General features: G+C 32.0%; 1 protein-coding gene across 4 annotated transcripts in view; it reads left to right on the top strand.

Moving 5' to 3' along the window:
* The window catches only part of LOC127702972 (vacuolar protein sorting-associated protein 4B-like), a 21,194-nt gene extending 8,108 nt beyond the window's left edge, over positions 1-13,086 (top strand). For all 4 annotated transcript variants that reach the window (XM_052207335.1, XM_052207338.1, XM_052207334.1 and 1 more), the window contains exons 7-12: positions 6,828-6,946; positions 7,898-8,128; positions 8,876-9,007; positions 9,414-9,501; positions 10,112-10,252; positions 11,116-13,086. In XM_052207335.1, coding sequence (XP_052063295.1) covers positions 6,828-6,946; positions 7,898-8,128; positions 8,876-9,007; positions 9,414-9,501; positions 10,112-10,252; positions 11,116-11,217 — 813 coding nt within the window. In that variant the 3' untranslated portion in view covers positions 11,218-13,086. The remainder of the gene's footprint in view (positions 1-6,827; positions 6,947-7,897; positions 8,129-8,875; positions 9,008-9,413; positions 9,502-10,111; positions 10,253-11,115) is intronic.

The following is a 13,086-nucleotide window of genomic DNA, read 5'->3' as shown; positions in this document are numbered from 1 at the left end:
AATACAGCAGATAGAAAAATGCACAGTTTTTTTTTAAATATTTAGAAATAGAAATCTAAAAGCCTTAATACTTTGTGACACAATCGTATCAACCAATCAAATGAATTTCTGCTTGATTTCAGGCTTAATAACAATAATAATATAACAATTGTAGCCTTTGTATGAAGTAGATATGAGAATATATGGACCTTAAGAAGTATATCAACCTCAGACTTTGTCCTCAGTCAGTGTTATCCTTTCAGGTCGATATATCCTTGTATCAACTCATAAAAAGGCTATAATTGTATAATATAACTTGATATCCCTGTTTTTATACGACCGCAAAAAAATTTGCGGTCGTATATTGGTATCACGTCGTCGTCAAAGACATTTGGTTTCCAGACAATAACTTTAGTATAAGTAAATAGAAATCTATGAAATTTAAACACAAGGTTTATAACCACAAAAGGAAGGTTGGGATTGATTTTGGGGGTTATGGTCCCAACAGTTTAGGAATGAGGGGCCAAAAAGGGGCCAAAATAAGCATTTTTCTAGTTTCCAGACAATTACTTGTGGAAGAGTGTATGGATCTCTCTGAAATTATGCCAAAAGTTTCCATACCACAAAGGGATGGTTAGGATTGGCTTTGGGGTGTTATGGCTCAAACCGTTTAGAATTAGGGGCAAAAAAGTGAGAAAAACAAGGGTGTCCTGGTTAATGGACAATTACTTAAGTACAATGTTGTGTTTGAATTACCTCCCGTACACTGCTTTTAAATTATATATAAAGAAATGTTGTATTGTCTTGAGGTGATTAGCTGTCAATTTATTTTTAGAAGTTACTATTTTAATAATTTTAAAAATGCTGATTAAGGTATATTACCGTAGAAAGGCTTGTATAGTCCGCGGTTTTATTCTCCAAAATTGGACCTTCCAGACGGGGTGCTGACTATAGAGTACAATAAGCAAGAAATAAGAGAAAAATTTCAATTTTGCGGGCGAGGTGGTTTGTTTACGTTCCGCCATCTTTGTTATTTATATTGTAGAGGGCGCTCTTATCATTTTTCAAACTAATAATTTTAACTCATCCATATTAATAAGTTATTTCTATTCAATATCAAATTAATACTGATAAATATAAAAACTAAACCTTTCATTACAAATTTCTCGTTTCTTTTCAATGCATTGGTTGAAATAAACTGGTATCTGCTTGATTGAAACGATACAAACATAGTGAAAAAGACAACCGTAAACCAGCTTAGAATTTTTAAACTACAAAACGTAATCGGTCATTGTTCGTTCCGTTTTGGTGTTTCATACTGACTAATATGGTTTGTATTAGCTTAAGACCCTTCAAACATTAATGTGGTAGATATATTAAAGACTGTTTTACAAAAGGATGGAACTGTTTTACTTTCAAAGTCGTATTATAGTGATATCTGTTATGTACGGATTTCGACTCTCACCGGTTAATTTCTTCTTTTACACGTGCTTTTTAAACTTCCTGTTTAAACATACACAAGGTTCTAAATTGTTTTTTAAGTGAATTAAACTTATTTTAACAATCATGAAGCGTTCTAGAATCATTTACAAGCAGTTTCAGCTTCTGTTTGATGATGGAAAACAGGGTTTTCCAAGAAAATACCGCAAACGACCGCACGGGATTTGAAATTACCGGAGTTTCATTAGACCTTTTCTAACAGTTACAAAAAGTTTTTTTACCTAAAATTTCGTGGGGAGAAGGGGGTGCGGACTATGTACCACTGCGAACTATACAAGCCTTTCTACGGTAATTTTTTTTTTGGGGGGGGGGTCAATTCGCAACAGCATAGCGTATTGAACAAAAGCAAAAAATTGAATATAAATTCAAATCATATAAACAATTCTAAGTTCTTTGACTACAGTTATTCTGTGTCAGAAACCTATTATGTGTCAAATATTGAATTACAATCCAAATTCAGACGTGTATCAAGCGCGAATATTGTGTCCATTTTTGCCCCAACTGTTCAGGGTTGGACCTCTATGGTTGTATCCAGCTGTGCTTGGCAAAGCAATTTATTTCTGAATGTATGTCAGTTAAACTATTTATTAAATAAATGCATTGCTAATGAAATAAAAAGAGAGATAAAGTATAAAAACATTGAAAAGTCCAGGTTTGGTTTACATTGAGTAACTGTTCAAGTCGTTAGAGGTATTATTATAATTATATATAACTTTCAGAATATTTTTACATTTTTTCTTTGCTTTTTAGCTCACCGGGGCCCTTCGGCCCCATGTGAGCTTATGCCATCACTTGGCGTCCGTCGTCGTCTGTCGTCATAAACTATTTCAAAAATCTTCTCCTCTGAAACTACAGGGCCAAATACCTTCAAACTTTAACTAAATGTTCCTTAGGGTATCTAGTTTATAAATTGTATCCGAAGTTTTGATCCATCGACAAACATGGCCGCCATGGCTAAAAATAGAACATAGGGGTCAAATGCAGTTTTTGGCTTATATCTCAAAAACTAAAGCTTTAAGAGCAAATCTGACATAGGGTAAAATTGTTCAATTGGTCAAGATCTATCAGCTCTAATATTTTCAGACGAATTGAACAACCCATTGTTGGGTTGCTGCAACCAAATTGGTAGTTTTAACAAAATTTTGCAGTTTTTTGTTATTATTTTGAATATTATTATAGATATATATAAACTGTAAGCAGCAATAATGTTCAGCAAAGTAAGATCTACAAATAAGTTCATATGACCATAATTGTCAATTGACCCCTTAAGAAGTTATTGCCCTTTAAAGACAATTTTACACAATTTGTTCATCAAGTTTGCTAACATTTAAAAATCATCTCCTCTGAAACTACTGGGCCAATTACCTTCAAACTTTAACTAAATGTTCCTTATGGTATCTTGTTTATAAATTGTATCTGAAGTTTGTATCCATCGACAAACATGGCCGCCATGGCTAAAAATAGAACATAAGGGTCAAATGCAGTTTTTGGCTTATATCTCAAAAACTAAATCTTTTAGAGCAAATGTGACATGGCGTAAAATTGTTTAATTGTTCAAGATCTATCAGCCCTGAAATTATCAGACGAATCGAACAACCCATTATTGGGTCGCTGCCACTGAATTGGTAGTTTTTACAAAATTTTGCAGTTTTTTGTTATTATTTTGAATATTACTATAGATATATATAAACTGTAAGCAGCAATAATGTTCAGCAAAGTAAGATCTGCAAAAAAGTAAATATGACCAAAATTGTCAATTGACCCTTAAGGAGTTATTGCCCTTTAAAGACAATTTTACACCATTTGTTCATCAAGTTTGCTAACATTTAAAAATCTTCTCTGAAATACAGGTGAGCGATTCAGGCTCTTGAGAGCCTCTTGTTTAGCTCACCGTTCAGTGATATTGTTTGCCTCAAATTACAGCCGAAATTCAGCTTTTTCCCCATGAGAAAATTCCCAATTACTAAAAAAAATGGCTTAAAATTCCTCCCAAAAAGTTTTACATTTTCCCCAAACAGTGATGGCATTGGTAGTAATGTTTGTAAATATTGTATTCATGTTATTATTTTGATATTAGAAAGCACTTTTGCGATCCGGTTTTCTGATCAGAATCATCATGGTGTTTGTAACACGTGGTTTTCAATGCATTAAGTACCATCATTGCTTCTATTTCTTTCCCATCTTCGAAAAGTACCTTTCAGGTTGAAAATGCCTGACAACCAAAATATACTTGAAAAAACAGTGCAAAAAAAAGACTGCAAAGGTCAGAAAAAAATCGGAGATGTGTTTACATGTAGAATAAAATATACAAATTTCCCAAATTCAATAAAAAAATATGCATTTTTCCCAATAAAAAAACGGTAGAGGTAGTTTTAAAAAAAGCCAACAATATCACTGCCGTTCCGAAGGAACTGTGAGCTTTTGCCATCACTTGGCATACGTCGTCGTCCGTCTGTTGTAAACTTTTTCAAACATCTTCTCCTCTGAAACTACTGAACCAATTCCAACCAAACTTAAGCTGAATGATGCTTAGGGTATCTAGAATAAAGTTTGTGTTTTATTTACTGTTTCATCAAATAACATGGCCGCCATGGCTAAAAATAGAACATAGGGGTAAAATGCAGTTTTTGGCTTATATCTCAAAAACCAAAGCATTTAGAGCAAATCTGACATGGGGGTTAAAGTGTCCATTAGGTCATGTTCTATCAGCCCTGAAATTTTCAGTAGAATCTGATAACCCATTGTTGGGTTGCTGCCACTAAATTGGTAATTTTAAGGAAATTTTGCAGTTTTTATACGACCGCAAAAAAATTTTTGTGGTCGTATATTGGTATGACGTTGGCGTCGTCGTCGTCTGGCATCGTCCGGCGTCGTCCGAAGACACATTGGTTTTTGCACTCTAACTTTAGTTTAAGTGAATGGATCTCTATGAAATTTTACCACAAGGTTCAATACCACAAAAGGAAGGTTGGGATTGATTATGGGGGTTATGGTACCAACAGTAAAGGAATTAGGGGCCAAAAAGGGGCCAAAAATAAGCATTTTTGTAACTTCCAGACATAACTTGTGTGTTAGTGTATGGATCTCTCTGACATTGTACCACAAGGTTCCATATCACAAAAGGAATGCTGGGATTGATTTTGGGGGTAATTGCCTCAAAATATTAGGAATTAGGGGCAAAAAAAGGGGCAAAAAAAACAAGCATTTTTCTAGTTTCATGACAATAACTTGTGTGTAAGTGCATGGATCTTTCTGAAATTGTACTACAAGGTTCCATATCACAAAGGAAAAGCTGGAATTGAGTTTGGGGGTAATTGCTGAAACGTTTAGGAATTGGGGGCCAAAAAGGGGCCAAAAATAAGCATTTTTCTAGTTTCCAGACAATAACTTGTGTTCAAGTGTATGGATCTCTCTGAAATTGTACTGCAAGGTACCATACCACAAAGGGAAGGCTGGGATTGAGTTTGGGGGTGATGAATCATAAGGGGGTTCAAACAATTTGGGGGGGGATTTTTTTTTTTTTTCCTTTTTTTTCTTTTTTTCCTTTTTTTTTTCTTTTCAAATTTTCCATTTTAAGTTGGTTATTTCTGATTTATATTTAAAAGCAAATAATAATGATATGGTAGGAGATACACACCAAACAGGATGTGTAAATTATTATATAATAAGTAATGTGCAATAGCAAGAAATTTTCAATTGCACAGTATTGCACAATAGCAAGAAATCTTCAATTGCACAGTATTGCGCAATAGCAAGAAATCTTCAATTGCACAGTATTGCGCAATAGCAAGAAATATCCAATAGCACAATATTGCGCAATAGCAAAAAATTGTCAATTGTACAGTATTGCACAATAGCAAGAAATATTTAATTGCACAGTATTGTGCAAAAGAAGATACTTCGTATAAATTGCTTATTTCTTGACCAATTTCAATGGGGTTTTATTCTTGAATTCTTGGGGTTCTTTAATATGCTGAATCTAACCGTGTATTTAGTTTTTGGATTTTGGGCCCCGTTTTTAAATTGGTCCACATTGAGGTCCAAAGGGTCCAAAATTAAACTTTGTTTGATTTCATCAAAAATTGAATTATTGGGGTTCTTTGATATGCCGAATCTAACCGTGTATTTAGATTCTTAATTTTTGGTTCCGTTTTCAAATTGGTCTACATTAAGGTACAAAGGGTCCAAAATTAAACTTAGTTTGATTTTAACAAAAATTGAATTCTTAGGGTTCTTTGATATGCTGAATCTAAACATGTATTTAGATTTTTGATTATGGGCCCAGTTTTCAAGTTGGTCCAAATCGGGGTCCAAAATTAAACTTTGTTTGATTTCAACAAAAATTGAATATATGGGGTTCTTTGATATGCTGAATCTAACCATGTATTTAGATTTTTGATTTTTGGGCCCTGTTATCAACTTTGTCCACATTGAGGTCAAAAGGGTCCAAAACTAAACTTTGTTTGATTTCATCAAAAATTGAATTCTTGGGGTTCTTTGATATGCTGGATCTAACCATGTATTTAGATTTTGGATATTGGACCATAAAAGGTGAATGTCCAATTTAAAATTTTTAAGTTCTTAGACCACATTCATTCTGTGTCAGAAACCTATGCTGTGTCAAATATTTAATCACAATCCAAATGCAAAGCTGTATCAAGCTTGAATGTTGTGTCCATACTTGCCCCAACTGTTCAGGGTTCGACCTCTGCGGTCGTATCAAGCTGCGCCCTGCGGAGCATTTTATTGGTTATTATCTTGAATATTATTAATGATAAAGATAAACTGTTAACAGCAAAAATGTTCAACAAAGTAAGATCTACAAATAAGTTCATATGTCCAAAATTGTCAATTGTCCCCTTAAGGAGTTATTGCCCTTTAAAATCAATTTTTCACAATTTGTTCATTTAGTTTGCTTACTTTAAAAATTCTTCTCCTTTGAAACTGCTGAATCAATTTCAGCCAAACTTTGGCTGAATGAGTTTCAGAGTATCTAGTATAAATTTTGTATTTTATTTTCTTGTATGTCAAGAAACATAGCCAGTATGGCTAAAATGAAACATAGGGGTAAAATGCATTTCTTTGATTTTGAAGAAAATAGGACAGATACAAAGAGCATTTCAATGGAAGTTTTTAAGTCATTCATTAATATATATTGAAAAGCAAAAATAATCATTAATGAAAGATTTAAGCCAAAAATTACAGGTGAGCGATTCAGGCTCTTGAGAGCCTCTTGTTTCATCTTTTTAGTAATATTTACGTACAGGAAACATTTTTTCTGAAGCTATATATATTTAAATTGCTGCTTTTTATGCTGTAATTAATAAATGCATTTCCTTTGTTTTTAGCCTCCAGGAACAGGGAAATCTTATCTTGCCAAAGCTGTGGCAACAGAGGCTGATAACTCTACCTTCTTTTCTGTGTCATCAGCTGATTTAGTATCTAAATGGCTTGGAGAAAGTGAAAAGTAAGTGTAGACCAGATATATACTTTGCCGAGGTTTACAATTGACCTGTATAGAAACAAAATATTTTAACCACAATAAGTTTATAAAACTGAATGAAGTCTGAATAGCAAATGGCAAATGCACTTATCTTCAATGTATTAAAAAATCAGTAGGCAAATATAGAGTCAACTCTGAAAATATTATTAGATGGGTTGAATAATGAAGGAGTATCCTGACTGTATGTGGACATTCTACTGAACATAAAACATCCAAAGTGTATAACAAGTGATTTTTTTTTCCATTCAAAGGGTTAACTTAAGCACCGACCAAAAGGCCTTATTCTTCTGGCATTGAAAGTCATGAAAAATAAATTGCTCACTAAATTTGTTTACAGTAACTATCTTTATGTTACCAGATAGTACTTGTGAAAGTAGATATTGAAAAATCAGGTTCTATTAGAACTTCTATTGCAGAAAATATATATATCTATAGAGAGAGAGAAAGAGGGAGAACATATGCCGGAGAGTTGTTGCAAGTAAAAAGATGATAGGAAAAACATAAATTTCAGACTACGATTTATATGACAAGTAAATGTCATTCTTTTAATATGAAAAAAAAGATGAACTGGACATACAGACAATCTCTACTCCACTAAACATCATGTACTGTTTTACAAACCTGGATTAACTTCACAATGAAATGAATCACCTATATAAAGCTATATATTTTATATAGCCTGATTTCCTGAGTAGTCTTAGGCATTGGGAAAAAGTGTAAGCATGTTACAGTTGTCTTAAAAACTGGATTTTGATTTATTTTGTGAGAATCATTAGAATTTGTTAGTTCAAAAATTGTTGGGATGAATTCAGTATATATAAACATAATACATCTTTACACACACATGAACTTTTGCGCTATTCTGTAGCCTTCTTTATTCTTTGAAAATCATTGAAAACATTTAATCTATTTCAGATTAGTACGAACTTTATTTGCTACAGCAAGAGAAAACAAACCAAGTATAATCTTTATAGATGAAGTGGATGCATTGTGTGGATCTCGTAGTGAAAATGAATCTGAGTCAGCCAGAAGAATAAAGACTGAATTCCTAGTCCAGATGCAGGGGGTTGGGGTAGATAATAAAAATGTCCTTGTATTAGGAGCTACAAATATACCATGGGTGTTAGACTCTGCTATTAGAAGAAGGTATGTCAATAAAAAACCTTTTGAAGTTTGATGATGTTATTTTTGTTTTGTTCTCTACAATGGCTTTATGAGATTTTAATCATTAAGTGGGAATTGTAGATTTTAAAGTTTTAAGTAATTATTGCAGGAATTTTTGAACTGAAATATGAATTTCTGGAATTCTATGTGAATGATATTGCATGACTTTATATAAGGAATATTTTGTGTATGCAAATTATCTTTACAAAAACTATATCATAGACATGAAGCTCTTGATTCACCCCTTTTAATATCTTTTGAGCAAGAAAAAAAGTCAAAAATCATTAAAACTCTTTAAAAAGTAGTTTTTGGCCAATGAGCATGTATATGAATCATTTTATCCTTTCTTGAACATTGGCTTACCACAGCGTAGACATAAAAAAGTAGTCAAGTTCAATTAAGAAATATTTATGTCAAACACCAGCAACCAATTATACCCAAATGCAGTCAAGTTTAGAGTTTGACAATTCATTTAGGACAAAGTGTTTGAATTGAACCAATGAAAATAGATCACCTGATTTCTTTGTCGGATAACATAAACACAATGAATGTATTGATTTTAATTTTACTAATAAACTCATGTGCATGCACATTACTAAAAAACTATTAACTGCTATTGCTCACTGTTACAATGAAATAAAAGGTCATGGTAACATCAAATCAAATCAATAATTAGTTCATCAGATCCCCCCTTGCTACTTAAATTAACTATGTTAACATGTTTTCTAGATTTGAGAAGAGAATCCATATCCCACTACCAGAGGCCCCTGCTAGATCAGAAATGTTCAAATTACATTTAGGTAATACACCACACTCCATGCAAGAGGATGACTTCAGGGAGTTAGGAAAAAGGACTGATGGGTAGGTTTATATTATGTATGAAAAAATAATATTTTATGGAAATTTTAAAAAACAAAACAAAAAAAACTTCAAATATAATACACCTAGTTAAGAGCATCGATTCTTTTTCATATAACTTTGATGACAGTTCATTTCGTTAGAGTGTAAGGTCATAATATTGTTGGTGTTGTTTAAAAAGCAAATGCCTACATACACATGTGGAAGTAATAAATTTTATATCTAGATTTGAAATTTATGACACTGATAAAATAATGCATTATGTGTGATTTATTTAGGTCTGGAAAGGCTAAGTGTATTATTTGAATATTGAATTATATTTTCATGTTATATTTCTCACACAAAATAAATATGAGTTTACTGGTAAATAGTTTACTTGCATATCAAGTCCTTGTTTCTTTGTTTGCAGATTTTCAGGAGCTGATGTATCAATTGTTGTGAGAGATGCTTTGATGCAACCAGTTAGAAAAGTGCAAAATGCAACACATTTCCGAAGGGTAAGAGTCATAAATGGACTTGATACATATTAATGTTTGACTTTACAAAAAAAAGCCAGCATAAAAATATAAGTTTTAAGCACCATATCTTTTATTTTAATATAAGATTTGGGAAATGACTTGAAAATTAATGAGCATCTTGCAAATGATTTTTTAACACCTTTAGCTTTCCTTAGGTTCCTTCAGAGATTCAAACAGATTTTGCACATTTCTTACAGTGTCCAATTTTAAGGGAGTTAAAAGGGGAATTTCTACATACAGTCTATTATTGTGTTTTTATGTTAATTTTCCCCATTTTCAGTGTCAAGTTAGTCAGACATATAAGCTGCACTCTGCATACCTTTTGAATTTCTAATTAATAGGTTAAGGAAATGTTCATTTTGTTGCAGATCTTGATGGTCTCTATTAAATTTGTTTTAACAAATTATTCATTATCCAAAACTCCATCTTAGGTCAAGTGTTATGAATGACAGCATGTCAACAGCTTATAACATTTCATCCAAAACTATGTTTACTGTTTAAAATATAATTGAAAAAGTCCTTTTTTGAATTTTGTGATTCCTAGAAACATAACTAAATTAAAACGGTCTTGTGTTTATTTTACCTGTAGGTACGAGGCCCATGTAGGAAGGATCCAGATAATATAGTAGATGACCTTTTGACCCCATGTTCCCCAGGAGCTCCAGGAGCCATGGAAATGAGTTGGATGGATGTACCTGGAGAAAAATTATTAGAACCTATTGTGTCTATGGTAAGTAAATAGCTTTAGTTACCTTGAGTAGTGTTGGTAGGTTAAATGAAAACTAAATTGCTTTTGCTGTCTTTGTTGAAATGGTCATTTGAAACTTGTATTTTAAATTTGCATTGTACATTGGATTTAGAAGATACAAATTTTTGAGTTACTTTTGTCGTTCCTGTTGCAAACAACAGGGCAATACAGATGTTTCCAAAATTAAATGTGAGACATTCTATCGTTGTTTGGATTATTAGATTAATAGTTGTGTTCTGTTTTTTTCAGTATCAATAGGAAATGACAGATTATTTTTTATAAGACCGCAAAATTTTTTGTGGTCGTATGTTGGTATGACGTTGGCGTCATTGTTGTCGTCGTCCGAAGACGCATTGGTTTTCACACAATAACCTTAGTTTAAGTGAATGGATCTCTATGAAATTTTACCATAAGGTTCAATACCACAAAAGGAAGGTTGGGATTGATTTTGTGGGTTATGCTACCAACAGTTAAGGAATTAGGGGCCAAAAATAAGCATTTTTCTAGTTTCCACACAATAACTTGTGGAACGGTGTATGGATCTCTCTGAAGTTATACCACAAGTTTCTATACCACAAAGGGATGGTTAGGATTTGCTTCGTGGGGGGTTATGGCTCTAACCGTTAAGGAATTAGGGGCAAAAAAGGTACATCATTTGAATTACCTCCCTTTCACTGATTTTAGATTATGTATAAAGTAATGGTTAATGAACAATTAAGACAATTTAAAAGCAGCGTAAGGACTTAGTTAAGAAATGCATAAAAGTTTATAGTTACAGGTAAAGTGGACTATTAAAAAAGTGTCAGGCTGTACATATTGTGACATTCATCTTTCTTGTGTTTCAGAATGACATGTTGGCATCCCTAGCGAACAGTAAACCTACAGTTAATGACACTGATTTGAAGAAACTGGAAGAATTCACACATGATTTTGGTTCAGAAGGATAGTTGTTTGTGATAGTTGTTAAATTATTGACTTTTATTTGACAAATCTGTAATATCTTATCATACACCATTATTTATCAAGTATTATTTACTGTAAAAATTGTAAAAAAACAAACACTGCTGTTCAGTCTAGTACAAAGTTACTGAATACAATAACATGGATAAGAAATACAAGCCAGGTAACCTGCCATGGGATATCGACATTTAAAAAAAATTCTGTTAATGTGAATATTTTAGTTCATGCAGTTTTCTCAATTTAAAATTGTTTCATATACTAGACCATTTTTCTTGACTTTTTCCTTTTAACACATATTCAAAAGATTTTAATCTCCAACTTTAGAAAGTTGATTATTTGTTGAAAATTTATCTGTTTTTAATAAAAACATGAGTAGCAATCATCATGCTTTTTTCAATTTAAAGGCCAATTGCAAGAAACAATACCATTTAAAAAAAAGGCTCAATGTTATTGCTGTTTAAAGTGAGACCATTTATCAAAGTGCTATTTACACACTAGTTTGTTATAGTACTTTAATAAATAAAAAAAATGTATGTTTAAATTATATTTATTTGTATGTGAGCTATGAGTTAACCTATATTTAAAAACACTTGGGCAATTGATATTTTTATGTAATAGCATTTGTAAAAACTGTGTCTGTTTTCATTCTGTTGAGGTTCAATAGGTCTTGAAAAATTCTACATTTGTTGGAATGTGATTGTGATTATTTTTGAATCAGATGTTTAGATTTTCAAGAAATTAAAATGCTTAAGGTGGGACTTTGTGTGAACTTTTCATATTATTAAGCAACAAAGATTGTTTGTATCTTAAAATAAGCTGAAGTTCGCAAGTATGAATTAACCAATATATTGTAATGGTATTGTGTTTCAAATAATTTAACCTATCAAAGCCTTCTTCAACATCCTCAAATGTTGCTTGTCAAATGCATGCAGTGTGTCAGGTCTTTAATGACATTATGCATTTTCTGGAAGTAAAAATTCTACACCTAGTCAATGTTTTTAAGTTCCTTAAGCATTGGTTTCTCATGTGGATTGATTCCATGAATTTGTCACTTTCAAACAATAAAGGTTAGGTTAAACCATGGATTATTTACTGCCCATGTTCTTATGTATACTTTTAACATTTTCTTTTCTTTTCCTGTCATTTTTCTTTCTTTTCTTTATCTCTGTATTGTATATACAACAATATTGTTTGGAAAGTTATTTGTTTCATAATTTGTGTCCTCAGCAATTTTATGTACAATCATTTTTTCATAAATTTATGAAATGTAGTAAGGAATATTTACGTATCCTTAAAATTCATTCAGTAATTTGATTACACTCATTGATTGGTTGTTTAATAGAACAAGAATTTTAATTCTCTGTCATAATTTTCAGTTCAGGATCAACTTGATTTAAAAAATCCATTTTAAGTGTCCTTAAAGATGATTACCATTAAAAGGGATCTCCAAGAGGCAAAGTCAGAATATAAGAAACACCAACAAAACTGAACGACAAAATCTAAAGATATTTTTTCAGAAATAAACATGAAAGACAGCACTTAAGGGATTAATGTTTAGTTATCATGGCATATAGATATATGCAGAAGCATTTTGATTATTCATTGATTAATAAATGGTTCTTAGCATCCTTTATCATACAAAGGATGTATTGGGAATATCACAGTACAATAATAATATAATATTTAGACAGAAATTAAATGGGACGGTAGGTTGAAACAGGACAATGTGTAAGATTGTGATATTTTGACTGGGCATGTAAATATCATTTATATATCTCCCATTTACTGAACTTGTTTTTCTAATCTTTGTAGACAGTTCAGATTATACTGTTGTTAATAAATTGATTCTGAATTTT

The sequence above is a fragment of the Mytilus californianus genome, unplaced genomic scaffold, assembly GCF_021869535.1.
Source record: "Mytilus californianus isolate M0D057914Y unplaced genomic scaffold, xbMytCali1.0.p SCAF_5, whole genome shotgun sequence".
In the NCBI taxonomy this organism is placed as follows: domain Eukaryota; kingdom Metazoa; phylum Mollusca; class Bivalvia; order Mytilida; family Mytilidae; genus Mytilus; species Mytilus californianus.
Note: the sequence above shows the minus strand (reverse complement) of the source record. Positions and strands in the feature narration are given on the sequence as shown.